The sequence below is a fragment of the Martes martes genome (genome assembly GCF_963455335.1).
Source record: "Martes martes genome assembly, chromosome: 1".
Classification (NCBI taxonomy): Eukaryota; Metazoa; Chordata; class Mammalia; order Carnivora; family Mustelidae; genus Martes; species Martes martes.
In genome coordinates this window covers 59,648,758-59,665,007 of record NC_137888.1, presented here as the reverse complement: position 1 = coordinate 59,665,007, position 16,250 = coordinate 59,648,758, and the positions used below count along the sequence as shown (strand labels likewise).

At 36.1% G+C, this 16,250-nt stretch overlaps 1 protein-coding gene across 1 annotated transcript in view; it reads right to left on the bottom strand.

Annotated features, from left to right (window-relative positions):
• ATP6V1A (ATPase H+ transporting V1 subunit A) overlaps window positions 1-16,250 on the bottom strand; it is a 61,325-nt gene that overhangs the window by 14,606 nt on the left and 30,469 nt on the right. The window contains exons 3-8 of the mRNA XM_080821052.1: window positions 15,910-16,038; window positions 11,758-11,972; window positions 11,338-11,475; window positions 8,292-8,443; window positions 4,366-4,528; window positions 3,495-3,603 (exon numbers count right to left, since the gene is read on the bottom strand). Coding sequence (XP_080677178.1) covers window positions 3,495-3,603; window positions 4,366-4,528; window positions 8,292-8,443; window positions 11,338-11,475; window positions 11,758-11,972; window positions 15,910-16,038 — 906 coding nt within the window. The remainder of the gene's footprint in view (window positions 1-3,494; window positions 3,604-4,365; window positions 4,529-8,291; window positions 8,444-11,337; window positions 11,476-11,757; window positions 11,973-15,909; window positions 16,039-16,250) is intronic.

Below are 16,250 nucleotides of genomic sequence, written 5' to 3'. Positions count from 1 at the left end.
TAATCTGTTAAAATGGAATTACTCTTGCTCTATCTATCTGTACAAATCAGATGAGATGATACATATAAACATCCTCTGAAAAGTACAATATACTATACAACTTAAGATACTAGAAAATTATAGTTGTTACTACACTGTAAGAGCCTCAAAATCTAATGCCCTGATTCCTTTATTTTATCAGTAAAGAAACAGAGGCATATATAAGTAAAACAAAATGCACTAAAAAATTTAGCACTTTACTATTTATCATATTACATCTTTCAGAATAAGAAATACTGATATCTAAGTCTTCTAAAAAGATGATTCCATGGTCAAAGTCTTCAAAAAACCATCACTTCTCATTATTGAGGCTTAAAAAAAACACATTTGTCATCAAATATTCCAATGTGATGATAAGATCAGATCCTCTCTTATACCAGCATGGCTACATTTTCAGTCTCTGTGATGATGCTCATTAATGCTTGTATTAGAAAGACTTGTTGGAAGAGACAGATACACATGAGTAAACTTTAAAGGCGTTTCACAGACCTAACAGTATCAGTTCCTACCAGTTAAAAAAACAACACCTCAGACAAAATCAAAAGATGAACAAACTGCGAAAACACTGGCAACTCATGACAGATAAAAGGCTAATTTCAAAGCTTTCATAAATCAGTAAGAAAAAGGAGTCCTATCCAAAAGGAACATGGACAGAAAGCAGTTTTCAAATGGTTAATACGGAGAGGAAAAATGCTAGCTCAGGAAAGAAATACAGACTGAATAGGTACCTAATAAAGCAAGGATAGTAAAATGCTAATTGTCAAATCTAGGTACTGAGAAAATTAGCGTTCAATGCAATATTCCTTCAAATGTCTATGTGTCTGATAATTATTGGTAAAGATATGGAGAAACAGAACTCTTATTCGCTGTTAACCCTTTTGAAGGGCTATCAAAATCTAAAATCTACATTAGCCATTGTATGCTTGGCAATTTTACTTCTACAAATTTACCTTACAAAAATGGACAAAGAAATGTGCATAAAACATGAAAAGAAACTATTAAAAAAACCACACATAAAGATGTTTTAGTGATGCAAGGTTTGTGATAGCAAAAAAAGATCAATAATCCAAGTATCTACAGAGAGATGCTGGTTAAATCAGTTATGATGTAGCCATATAGGTGGGATACTGTGCAGCTATTTAAAAGAAGACCTCCTGTCTTAAGATAGATGAATATGTCACTTTCTCCTTCTTACACAAGTAATCACCAAACAAGGAGAACAAGAAATAGAAAAACTCTATTATTAAAAACAAGGGGATATGTTTAGTCCCAAAACAAAATTATGAGGAAAGCCACCTAAATGAGGTAAAATCCAAACAAGATTTCACAAGAAGCTGGACATCTCAGATTAAGCCTCTGCAAAACTGGGGTAAAACGAAGAATCCTTTGTTTGGAACACTGCACAAGGGATACAGATTCCTTGGATCCAGTCTGGCATCAAGAAGCAGGGAGATAGTGACAAACAAAACACATGTAGGCACTCCTCTACAGTAAGGAAGAGCAGGTGAGGCAGGGTAGAAGAGAGAATTCATTGTAAGTGACTTTGCAGCTGTAGATTTCTGTGGTAGAAGAGAGGAACAAAATAACTTACTTACACAACTCCATGCCATACAAACTTCATAGATTCCCATGAAGAAATCCTGCCACCCCCTCCCATCTCGAGGTAATAGCTAACAGGAACTACACAAAAATACAAAAGAAAAAAGACAGAAGAGCAAATACAATGATGGTCAAAGAACCTGCCAAAGAACCGATGAAAGCTGTGGCCACACTTAATTAATGAAAGAAAATGTTAATAATGCATCATACCACAAAATAAAATCTCAAGAAATACACAGTAAGCTCAGAAAAGAGGTTTCATGAGAAAGCAGAACTCAACAAAGAGCTGGAAGAAAAAATAAAGCCATTACAGAAATGAAGGTTTCATTAGAAGCAAAGCAAACAATAAACTCTGATCATCCTGTGAACAAATGGACAAAAGGCTAAATAAAAAGGATTAGAGAGAAAAGATACGTGTGGAAAATAGGCAAAGGAGAGTATGTCTAGTTTGAAGAAGATAACCATAAGAGAAGAGAAAAAGTTTCAGAAACAATTCTTGAACCCCCCCGCCCAAAAAAACAGACATATGCATTGGTTGAAAAGGTAAGTATGTTTCAGGGAAAATTCACCAAAACTATCAATACTGGCATATAGCCTAATAAAGTTATAAAACTTTAAAGAGAAATTCCTTTGGACAAAAAGAAAAATCAGTAATAGGAAAAAATAAAAACGAGGTCAGTTTCAAATCTTTACCTGGCGTTTTTTAAAAAAAGATTTATTTATTTTGAGAGAGAGAGAGTGAGTGAGCACACCAGGAGAGGCAGAGGAAAAGGGAGGGAGAATCCCAAGCAGGCTCTGCACTGAGTGTGGAGCCTGATGTGGGGCTCAATCCCACAACCCTGAGAAATTAATCTGAGTCAAAACCAAGAATCCAAGGCCAACTGACTGTGCCACCCAGATGTCCCCCTCTCCCTAGCTCTTAAAGTTAGAATAAGAGGTCTCAAGGAAACAAATATTGATCCAAAATATTTATACCCAGCCAAACTACTAATAAAATTTAAAGGCAGTGGAGAGGGATCTGACTGGCTCAGTTGGAAGAGTGTGCAAGTCTTGATCTTGGGGTCATTAGTTTGAGCCCCAAGTTGGGTGTAGAGATTACTTAAAGAGAAAGGAAAAAAAGAAAGAAAATTTAAAGGTAGTGGAAAAAACCAAACTTAAGAAGAAAAAAGAATCTATGGAATAGTTTTCCTGAGCCTTTCTTGAAGGAACTTTGTAAAATCAGATTTTAGCCAACCACGAAACGAATGGAGAAACTGTAGCCAAAGGACTGCTGTGGGGACTAACTCCATTTTATTCTAGGTTTAAGGCTAATACAAATATTGTATGTAGGGTTACACAACAGAATGTGAATATTATAAATCCTGAAAATGTAGAAATAAGAGTACCAAAAGCTGGGACAGAAGTAGGAGCAAAGATGGGAGGTAATACATAAACACATGGATTTTCTTATCTTTTATAACCAGCCACCAAGATATAATTCAAAACTGATAATTCAAGTTATAGAGATACAGATATATTTGGAGTTAGAGCAATGGTAAAACATGTAATAAAAAAAACAATAGTAGACGTGTCATTTATGGTCATGCTAGCTTTAAACTTATGAACAGATATAAAATGCCTTTTTTTCTTTAAAGATTTACTTTAGAGAGAGAAACAGAGGGTGAGCGAGTGGGGGATGGGGCATAGAGAGAAGAAGAATCCCAAGCTGACTCCCCGCCAAGCACAGAGCCCAGCGTGAGGCTTGATCTTAGGACCTGAGATCATGACCTGAGCCAAAATCAAGAGCTGGACTCTCAACCAAATGCGTCACCCAAGTGCCCCCAGATGTAAACTGCTTTTATTTCAATTCTACTCACCAGTATAAATAGAAGCTTCTCTAGCAGCAACAGGCATATTGGAGGTATTGGCTACCAAAGCTGTCCTCTTCATAATTGATTCCACCTTACCATCAACTTCCATTGTGAGCTAGAGACAAACAATCTATTTTGATCCTCTAATTTCCAAATAGAATATTTTATTTTATTTTATTTTTAAGATTTTATTTATTTATTTGACAGACAGAGATCACAAGTAGGCAGAGAGGCAGGCAGAGAGAGAGGAGGAAGCAGGCTCCCTGCGGAGCAGAGAGCCCAATGTGGGACTCAATCCCAGGACCCTGGGATCATGACCTGAGCTGAAGGCAGAGGCTTTAACCCACTGAGCCACTCAGGCGCCCCCAAATAGAACATTTTAGTCCCCCCCACTTTTTTTTTATAATTTACCCATACTTAATTCCTTTCATAATCAGTTTTCCCGAAGTAATATTTCCCATCACTCCAACCCTTTCTCCCTACCTCACTGTGCTGTAAGAAGATAGGCATTATTTCTATTTCATAAATGAAACCCATTATTTTATGGAAGAAGGAATATTATTTTAGCAACCTAATAGATCATATAAAACCGATATAAAGTTCTTACCCATAAATACTTTATCTATTTTCTCTTTCTCCTAATAACTGAAAACCACAACACCATGAAAAGAAACTTTAAAGTATCTGACTGAAAAAGTCAAATTCCTTTCCTTGAATATAAAAATTGAATCACAAATATAATTAGAAAATTCCTTAAGAGATCCTTGACAAATGAGAGCATTGCTCCAGATCCCACACAAAGCTTTATTAATCGCCACTGAAAGTTGACTAGTGGTATTTTCTCTAGAATAACATTTGAAGCTTTATATATACAAACCTCTGGGAAGTCTCGAAGGACTTCAGACATCTCATTTCCTCGTTCACCACATCCTACATAGATGATCACATCACTGTTGGAATACTTGGATAGGGACTGTGATATCACTGTCTTCCCACAGCCAAAAGCCCCCGGGATTGCAGTAGTTCCTCCCTGTACACATCTAAGCAAAGAAAACAAAGTGGATTACTTTATTGGTAATAAATACTAACAAATAAAGTAGGTAAGTGACACAGAAATACAAGTTAAGGAAAAAAAGCACTCTGAAATACTTTCATCTGTATCAATATCTATATATAACTATATACACAAAGATAGATACACAGCTACAGATACAAAAATTGCTCCCCCAACTGATAGCTACAACAGTGTATTTTTTTTTTATTATTAACCATCTCTACCATCTTTAATAGCTAGAAAGTGAGAATATATGCCAAAACGTACCTGGGGAAAAGGAATACAAAAATAAATAAAACAGTACTAATGATCTTTGGAATGCTTATATAAATTAGTTTATGAAAGCACAATATAGGAATTAAAGCTAAAAGACAAATTTAAACAAATTTACTAAGTTGTCTTCTGAGGCAAAAAATAAGACCTAAGAAAATCATATCCTGCCGTAAAGGTTAATGAACGAGGACTTGTATTAAGGTGTCACTGTCAATTTCCTTTTATACATTGAGTAACTATTTATGAAGTACTTCCTAGGCATTAAACACTGCCTGGAGATACTGGAGAGACACCAGCAAATAAGATAGCCACGTTTCTGTCTGCACAAAGCCCACATTCCAGCAGGGTAAAATGAAGAGGCAGCTCGTGATTACAGTGCCATTTAGCAGCTATGTTCAAACTTTCCCTATGAAGTGGTACCAGAGAGTGAATCACCCTTAAGGGCAGAGGAAAGTACATGTTGTGGTGTATGTCTGTGTCCGTGTCCGTGTGTGTGTGTGTGTGTCCGTGTGTGTGTGTATGCAGGTAGAGCAGGAGGGTATGGGAAGGAGAAATGAAATGTAATGCTAAGGAAAATGTCTCTGTAATATTGTGTTCTACTATAAAATTCACAGAAACACCACAGCCTTAATAATAATGATAGACTTCTTCAATATAAAACTAATATGCATTAAAGTTTTTTCCCCTTCAAACTTTTCAATGACTTCGATAAACTGAGTCCGTCTCTCAAATCACTTTTAACTTGGGTGGGGAGGCAGGGCGGGGTGTGACCCAGTCTGGAAATTCAACAATTCAGTGTGAAAAGTGCTATCACAGAGAACATCCAAGGTGCTATGGGAGAACACAGGAAGGGGTGCAAAGTCCGACACTGGATTGAAGTGGGGTTAGGAGATCCTTCCGACAGTAGCTAAGACCTGAAAGGAAACAGAAATTAGCCAGATGAACGGAAATAATGTTCCAAGCAGAGGAAACAGCATATCCAAAGGCCCAAGAGCAAGAAGGAGCACTGCTTGAGGAACTAAAAGTCCCTCAGGATGCCTGGCAGATGGTATATAAGGTGCTAGGGCAGTCAAGTGGCTGAGATACTGGGAAGTGACAGCCAGATCACAGCCGGTTTTGTAAGGAGTTATGGAGTATTTGTTTGAAAGCAGTGAAGTGCACTTAGAGGTTTCAAGCAAAACAGAGCAGGACCAGAAATGTTTTAGATGGGTCACTATGTAATATGGACAATACTTAGAAAGAAGGCAAGACTGAAGAGAAGAAGTCTGATTAGAATGTGATTATTACAGGAATTAGGGTAGGATCCTTTATTAAAATCATGGAGTAGGGGGGTGCCTGGGTGGCTCAGTGGGTTAAAGCCGCTGCCTTCGGCTCAGGTCATGATCCCAGCGTCCTGGGATCGAGCCCCGCATCGGGCTCTCTGCTCAGCAGGGAGCCTGCTTCCTCCCTTCTCTCTCTGCCTGCCTCTCTGCCTACTTGTGATCTGTCTGTCAAATAAATAAATAAAATCTTTAAAAAAATAAAAATAAAAAAAATAAAATCATGGAGTAGGGATGAAAGATATAGATTTAAAAATATCCAGGTAATAGAATAAAAGCACTTGTTCAATAATCAGGTGTGGGGAGGTAAGAATGATCCTTGAGAAGAGTCACAGATTTCAGACTTGGCATTTTACCAGATGGATGATAGTGACATTGGTTCCAAGAGACAACAAAAATAGATGAACAACTTTCAAAGAGTGGTGATTAAGATAATGATTTTAGCTATGAACATACTGACTCTGAGGCACCTCTAACACATTCAAAAGGAGAGGTATGAATAGAAGTGAATATGTGAGTGTGGAACTCAGGTGAGATCTGGGAGGAACATACAGATTTGGAAGTCATCATGTTAATATTTAATATTTAAGTCATGAGTGTGAAAAAACTCTTAATATCAAAATTAAGGGAGAAGGGACCTGAAATGGAGAATAAGAACTTGTGGACAGAAGCTAATAGGAAAAACAAAGAAAGAGGATATTTCAAGGAGGAAGGAGTAGAAAGCAGTATCTGAAGTTACACAGGAATTAAGGAACTACTAAAACTTATTTATTGAATTATCAGTACGGGAGTGAATGATAGTGAGAGTAGTTTCAACTGGGTGGGCAACATGAATTAGAGTGGGAAAAGTGGAGATTGCCAAATTATTTTTTCAAGAGGTCTCGCTATGAAGATGAGGAGACAAGTAGTGGAAGGTAGAAAGGAGTAAGGGGTGGAAGGTAGACATTTTTTTCATTAGATATAGAAATAAAGAAATAGAAATAAGGGGAAGATAACCTTGAAGCTTATCTAAAAGGAGATAGCCTAAAGTGAGGTCTCTGAGGAGACATGAGGTAGGATATACTCCAGAAAGAGGAAAGGAAGAAGGAATCAATGGAAGTGCACATTAACTGAAGGAGTTTCAAATGTGATGGCCTCTAACTTCTCTGTGAAGGCTCCAGCATGATCACTTTCGCCAAACAAAGAAGGAAGAATGGAGCTGAGGCTTTGACACAGGTGTAGAGGTCTGAAACAGCTGCTGAGGAGAGGAGGAGAATGGTAAACAGGGAAATGCCGGACGTGACCCAGCAGTGACGTACTAACTTGCACTGGTTATCTGATTTTCTCAGCAGCCTGTGTGTAGACCTGAGAGAAGGGGATAGCTGGACGGATTCACAGTTGGGATGCTGCCGGGAGGGATGTTGCTAGGTGTAACAACAAAAGAACAAGAAAATTTAGTATCCTGGCAAATATGCAGAAACTTGACAGACTAGTAAGCTTAAGCTAGATACTGAAGGATATGGAAACAGGAGGTATTGACTAATAAGAAGCCACAGGATCGAAGATCTTAATGAGAAATAGCGAGAATAACTCAGAGAGTAGGTTTCAAGGGTCAGTGGGATGTATGCGGGTTAGTTATCAAGGTTAAAGGAGTTACTGTACAATGGCTTCAGTTTTTCCTGTGGATTAAATGATGAAGTCATTTGCTGAAAGTAAAGCAGGGTATGGTGAAGCCTGAGAATTAAAAGAGATTTTTAAGCAGTCGAAGAAAATGGCAAAGTGCAGACTATAAATTAAGAATCCTGGGCAGCATGGAGAGCTCCGTTGATTTTAGAGAACATTAACTTACAGTGAATGATACCAATCTACTCATTCTAGGATAACTTAATAAAGATAGTCATATCTTTGGGCACAGATTTTCTTCTGGAAATTATATTTTTTCAGAAAGTTTCAGGGAAAAAACCTTTCCTTTTGCAACTGTGAAACAATAAGTCTTCAATGATTTGACTCTATAACAAGCACTGGCGATATATGAATATATTTAACTAGTTCACTATTATTTCTCTAGATAAATTTATTATAGGATGAGCACAGGAAACCTTTTATCTATAAACCAGTGAAACAATAGACACATATAATCCTGAGGGAAAAAAAACACAGGGCACAGCTCAAACTTACGGAAAAAGGGCATCAAGAACCCTCTGGCCAGTCAACAAGGGATGATTAGCTGGCAGCTTCTCAGTGACTGGCCGAACTTGACGTACAGGCCATACTTGTACCATGCTAAACTTTTCCTTTACGCCTTCAAATTCAAGCTCCAAGACAACATCCTATAAAAATATGGCAGGATGTTAAGTACAGTCAAATCTATGAACATTCCTTCCTCTAAAATCAAAGTAATTCCAGATTCTTCTTGGGGGTGGAGAGGTGGTATGTGGAAGTAGAGAAGGAGACCTGTATTTCTTAATGCTCATCTTTATATACAGAGTTCTCATTTTTTTAACCAGGTGCACTTATTACTGTTTCAAGAATTAAAAAATAGAGGAGTTTTGAGAAAGAGGTATTTCAAGTAACAGAGGAATAGTTAAATAAATTATATGGATATGCACAGGGACAAGTCTTAAAAGATACAGATGACACTCTTGGGACTGGGGGAGAAATGAAAACTTTCAGAATTTACTTTGTATGCTTTGTGTGCTTACTTTATTTCAATGTTCTTATACTGATTTAATTAAAAATGCTTACCTATTAAGAACCCTAACATATTTAATAAAGTTAAATATTAAATATTTACAAAAGCAAACAGATGAGTAATACTCTAACATTTATGAACACTGGGATGGTTTCAACTATTCAAAAACAATCCCAACATCCAGACTTATAGAAATCAGTAATTTTTTTGATAAGTGAATTTGAATTACCTACCTCAGAGTGTTTCGTCCATGTAGGAGTGTATGAGTCTCAAAGCTAGTGAGTCAGGTTGGCTGATGGCCCAGAATCCCAATCATTACTTAACTCTTTTGTTCTCAATATTTTGTAGAGAACAGACTTATTCTTGTGGAATGATTAGAAAAATATTCTTTTATCACATTTTGTTGGGAAAAGATTATTTGTTATAATGGTCTCCTCAATAAAGTTATCTTCATATCCACAAAGACTATTATTTGTCTACTGTATTTGATATGATATGACTATCAATAACATTCAAGGACTAAGTTTTAAATAGCTCATCCAGAGTCAGAATTCATATAATCTGTCATATAGTTACTATATAAATATATACTGACAGTTAAAAGCAAAGTAAGTCTATTCTATGCCCAAAGGATCAGGCTTGAAGTAATGTAGCATAAGTTAAGAAGGTAAGAAAATGTTACACTACATATTGCTTTCCCTTAAAAAAAAGCAAAACTCAGTATGTTCTGCTTTTTGTATTCCCAAGCCCAAGTTTAAAAATAAAATCATTAAAAAAATCTTAAAAAATTATAGGAATTATTTACAGGGAACAACAGGTGTTGGCAAGGATGTAGAGAAAGAGGAGCCCTCTTGCACTGTTAGTGGGAATGCAAATTTGTGGTGCAGCTATGCTGGAAAACCTTATGGAGGTTCCTCAAAAAGTTAAAAATAGAACTACCCTACAACTCAGCAATTTCACTGTAGGTCATTACGCAAAAGATACAGAAATATGATTCAAAGGGATACATGCACCCCAATGTTTATGGCAGCATTATCAACAATAGTCAAACTATGAAAAGAGCCCAAATATCCAACCATTCATCAGTGGATGGATATTTGGGCTTTCTTTATACACACACACACACACACACACACACACGTATATATACATATATGTACATATATACATATATATGTATATATGTATACATGTATATATACATATACACATATGTGTATATATACGTATACATGTATATATGTGTGTACACATATGTATATGTATATATGTGTATGTATATGTATACATGTATATGTATATATGTACATATATACATATATATGTGTATATGTGTGTGTGTATATATGTATACATGTGTATATATACATATATATATATGGAGGAATATTACTCAGCCATAGAAAAAGAATGAAATCTTGCCATCTGCAACAATGTGGATGGACCTAGAGAGTATTATGCTAAAAGCGAAATAAGTCAGTCAAAGAGAAACAGCATAGGATTTCACTTGTATGTGGAATTTAAGAAAAATAGATGAACACGGGGGCCGGGGGGGGGGGGAAGAGAGGCAACCATAAAACAGACTTTTAACTGTAGAGGACAAACTGAGAGTTACTGGGGGGGGGGGATGGGCTAAATGGATGATGGGTATTAAAGAGGCCCCTTGCAGGGGCTCAGTCCTTAAGGGTCTGCCTTTGGCTCAGGTCATGATCCCAGAGCCCTGGGATTAAGCCCCATATCAGGCTCCCTGCTCAGTGGGAAGCCTGCTTCTCCCTCTCTTTCCCCCTGCTTGTGTTCTCTCTTTCGCTGTCTCTCTTTCTCTGTCAGATGAATAAATAAAATCTTAAAAAAAAAAAAAAAAAAAAGAGGCCACTTGTTGTGATGAGCACTGGATGTTATATGTAACTGATGAATCACTAAATTCTACACCTGCAACTACTATTACATTGTATGTTAACAGGAATTTGAATAAAAACTTGAAAAAAAAATGAGTAAGTGAATCTAACATATAACATGATGACTGTAGTTCACAGTATTGTATTATATACTTAAAAGCTGCTAACAGAGCAGATCTTAAATGTTCTCACCACACCCACCCACACACATTAAGCACCCGAAGTGCTCTGATGGAAGTATTAACTAACCCTATTGTGGTAATCATTTTGCAATGATAAGGGTACCAAATCAACATGGTAAAAAAAAAAAAAACAAACTATGGGAGCTATTTAAAACCTACACATTGGGGTGCCTGGGTGGCTCAGTGGGTTAAGCCTCTGCCTTCGGCTCAGGTCATGATCTCAAGGTCCTGGGATCAAGCCCTGCATCCGGCTCTCTGTTCAGCGGGGGAACCTGCTTCCCCCCCCCCTCTCTCTGCCTGCCTCTCTGCCTACTTGTGATCTCTCTCTGTCAAATACATAAATAAAGCCTTAAAACCTACACATTAAGTATCAATTCTATGACTATTTAGGACACTAAAATGGGACAATTATCAGGTAGCGCCACACTATGAGATAAAGTTTATATAATACTTACTGAGGTATCATAATTTCCAGGTGGAGCAATGTAAGTTACAGTTCCTCTGTTCCGTGGGGGTAACATGATTTTGTGTTTGATGAGTGAGTTCTCATTGACAATTCCATAAATATCTCCACCAGTGATGTGACTACCAACCTAGAGAGCAAGTACATTTGCTGTTTAATGTTCAAATAAACATCAAGCTGTTTAATGTTTAAATAAATGTCAAGTAGATTCATCCTTGCTGCCATTATTTAAATCATCTGCCTCACTTATCAATAAAACACATTAGTTCTATAATTTTTCTGGCAGATTTAAAGAAAAATTTAAACTATGCTTCTGTAGTCTATTTTTATTTGATAAAGTACAAAATAGTTCACTAAACATCTGTTTCACATTCTTTCACCAACTTTAGAAATCTTGGTTATAAAGACATACCCGTAGGTTTTTGCAAGGTGTAAAATCCCATTTGACATCTCTGCTGAGAGCGGACACATTTACTCCTCTGGGAATGTAGATACTTTGAGTCTGACTGCTGATATCTGACAAAGGTCTCTGAATACCATCAAAAATAGCTCCCATGATGCCAGGCCCAAGCTCTACTGAGAGGGGTTTACCAGTGCGGAGTACAGGATCTCCAACAGATACACCAGCTAGAAACTGTAGTTGAGGAAAACTCACTATGAAAGTTTAGAAACACTATAAGAAGGAAATACCACAGTTGCAAGAGGAGATGATACTTAAGAAGCTAAAACAGAAATTCTCAAACTTCCTTAATTTGCAACATCCTCAGTGTTTCAGTAACTTTTTCACAGTGGCCTATGACAAAAGATATATTTAATAATTCCATTTATTAAATAGTTCTATCCAACCAACTTAACAAATAATATGTCCTAACAACTGAGTGTCACTTTAAGAGAAAAAGAGATTAAAAGAAAAAAATGGCATTTTAATTTCATTTTTAAATAACATCAGTTCTTCAAATGTACTGTAAAATTTTCAAACATTGGAATCAAACACCTGTTCCACATTCATTTTTGTATGATACCTGCTTTACAGCTTAAGAATCACCACTCAGCTTTGCAAAGATATGACATCATTGACAAGAATATAGTATAGCGGAATAATGAAAGTGTCTATTAACAGAAGCTACTGGTTCACATGATGTCTGACAGTATGTCTAATATCCTGATGTTAACCTCAAAAATTTTAAATATCCTGGCACGTCACATGAGTTTGCAGCAGCTGCCCGGTGTGCCTTCTGCACAGTTTGGGAACCACACAGCTAAACACAGAAGCAATACATTGTGAATACATTGTTTCAACTATACTACTAAAGGATAAAGTCCCATAGAAAGGATATTAGTACCTGAGCAAAATCTTAAAATCTTAACAATTAATAAGTGATTTTGAAAAGGAAAAGAATAAAACCTGCAAATAAGCACACTGAAACCATGTTGTTTACATACTTGTTGACTGACAGGAGTAAAATCAGTACAACTTTTACTGACAGCAACTCACCAAAATCTATCAAAATTTAAAACACATAACCTTGACCCAGGGGCGCCTGGGTGGCTCAGTGGGTTAAGCCTCTGCCTTCGGCTCAGGTCATGATCTCGGGGTCCTGGGATCGAGCCCCGCATTGGGCTCTCTGCTCATCAGGGAGCCTGTTTCCACCCCCTGCCCCTCCACTGCCTGCCTCTGCCTACTTGTGATCTCTGTCTGTCAAAAACAAAACAAAACAAAACAATAACAACAACAACAAAAAAAACTTGGGAAAACAAAAAAACCTTGACCCAAGAATCAAACTCCCATGAATTTATACTATAGTTACACTATAACACTGTTTATAACATATGTAGACTAGACACAACCAAAATTTCTATCATTAAAGAGATTAATAAATAATGGTATATTCATATGATGGAACTCTATGTAGCTTTTAAAACAAAATAGAGAGAGGACTTTCAATGAATTGCTCTAGAAAGATCTCCAAAATGTATTTTTTAAAAAGATTTTATTTATTTATTTATTTATTTGTCAGAGAGAGAGAGAGCGAGTGAGCAAGCACACACAAGTGGGCAGAATGGCAGGCAGAGGCGGAGAGAGAAGTAGGCTCCCTGCTGAGCAGGGAGCCCAATGCAGGACTCGATCCCAGGACCCTGGGATCATGACCTGAGCCGAAGGCAGCGGCTTAACTGACTGAGCTACCCAGGGATCCCTGCAAAATGTATTTTCATTTCTAATATGAAACTTTTCTTTTTTTTTTCTTTTTTAAAGATTTTATTTATTTATTTGAGAGAGAGAGAGAGTGGGAGAGAGAGCATGAGTGGGGTGAAAGGCAGAGGGAGAAGCAGACTCCCTGCCAAGCAAGGAACCCAATGTGGGGCTCGATTCTGGAACTCTGGGATCATGACTTGAGCCGAAGGCAGAAGCTCAACCGACTGAGCTACCCAGGAGCCCCCAATATGAAACTTTTCAAACCTAGAGCAAAGTTGAAAGAATTTTACAGCGAATTCTTTTATCTACCAGTTAGATCTTACCATTAACATTTTCCTATACTTTATCACATACCTATCCATCTTCCATAATAGATGTATTTTTAAGTAAAAAAAGCAAAGTGTAGAACAGTACATATGATATGCGGTCTTTTGGGGAAAAAAGGTTAGAAAAAAACACATTTATATTGGTTCATATATGCAATTAACAAACTAGAAGGATATACAATAAAAGGAATTAATAAAAATGGCTGCATGCGTGTTTGGAAAATTGGTCAGATATAGGATGACAATGGTGGAAAAGGCTGTTACTTTATACACGTTCATTTATTTTTAAGTCCTCAAACCACATAAAAGATTGAAAGATAAAGCTAACATTAGATTAAAAAAAAACTTTAAAAAATTCTTTTAATTAGTCATGATTTCATAGCTACAAAGACTTCTAATTTTATTTAAATTTTCAGATAATTTTATTTTGATTTAGCACCCCAGCACTCACACAGCGAGAACAGCTACGTGAAAAAACATATTTTAGTATGGCAAAAAAGCTGTATCAAGTAAAGCTTAATTAAATAGTCAAAGAACCAATGCTGCCCCTATATTTATAGCAACATTATTTACAACAGCCAAGATATGTAAGTATCCTAAGTGTCCACTGATAGATTAATGGATATAAACAATGTGTGTTTGGTGTGTAAAGAATATTGTGGCATGTGTATATAGAGAGAATATAGAGATGTGTATATGTGTATATAGAGAGAATATATTGTGTATTGTGTTTCATTTTGTGTGTGTATGTATATATACATGTACATATACATACACACACACATTATATTACATAATAAAATATTACTCAGCCACAAAAAAAAAATGAAATCTTGCCATTTGCGACAACATCGGTGGACCTAGAAGGTCCATGAAGTAAGTCAGACAGAGAAAAATAGAGAAAAACAAATACCATATAATTTCACTTACGTGTGGAATCTAGAAAACAAAACAAATGAAAAAACAGAAACAGAAACAGAGACAGATTCATTAAATACAGAGACAACACAGACAACACAGACAATACAGACAACAACCACTAGGTTGTTCTCTGTATTTAACAATTTAATAATTGTTAATAATCTTAATAATAATAATCTTAAATTTAATAATTTAAGAACCTAGGTTGTTCAACCTAGATGAGAAGGTTGGGTGGATGGGCAAAATAGGTGAAGGATATTAAGAGGTACAAACTTCCAGTTATAAAATAAATTAGTCATGGGGATAAAAAGGTACAGCATAGGGAATATAGCCAATAATATTATAATAACTTTGTCTGCTAACAGATGAGAACTACACTTATCATGGTGAGCATTTCATAAAGAATGTTAACTGTCAAATCCCTATGTTATACACCTGAAACTAATATTATATTCTATGCCAACTCTACTTCAATAAAAAATTTCAAATAATAGTAATAAATAAGAAGAATTAATGCTGATCTTGAAAACCAATTTAAGTAAAATATATAAATGAAGTTAAAAAAAAGTGGTTCCTCTTCACAAAGCCTAACACGTTATCTCTTTTTCATAGAAAACTAAAAATAAATAATATGTTTAAAAGCCAAAAGTATGATAATCAAACAAGTAGTAAAGATTCCCTAGTGCTAAAGTTATAATGCAACATGTCATCCAGCATTATTTATTAGGATAAGATAAAGAGTAGTGACTTATTTATGAAATTTTCTATTTTAAACAGAAATCATGATCAGAAAATTTTAACCATAAAAATAGATGTTGTTATTCTGTTTATGCTTTCCTCTACAGTATGTTACTCTCAAGAAAAATTGTAATTGGTTTCCCCTAAAGTTTGTGAACTACCAAAATATAAAGGGCAATGAAAGTTCAGAAGACAATACTAATTGCTTAAAATAAGATCAGTAATTCCTAGTACCTTTCCTCAAATTCCTGTATAAATCAGGTTTCTTTACAACACCAAGATTTCATGCTTTTGATACTACTGGTTGTTGCTGCTTCCACCTTTGTCATAAATCCTTAAATTCTGACTTGTAGAAAGTGGCAAGAAATTGAACCAAAAAGGATACAAGTTTCTTCATACACCTGAATAGTAGCCATGTCACCCTCCAATCGGATAATCTCTCCAACCAGCTCACTGTGGCCCACTCTCACCAGCTCATACATGGCCGCACCTGCCATGTCACAGGCTGTGACCACTGAAAAGAACAAATGAGTATTTGGTAACTTAAGATTCTGTGAACAGTTACAGATAACTGAAATATCTGATTAATCCAGTAACACACCTCTCTCACATATTAAGAAAAATAAAACACCTGCTATGAAACATACATACAGTTTCACAAAAATATGCATTTTTAGCATATGATATACAGGTAAACAAAAGAAATCTGTTAGGCTAAAGCTTATT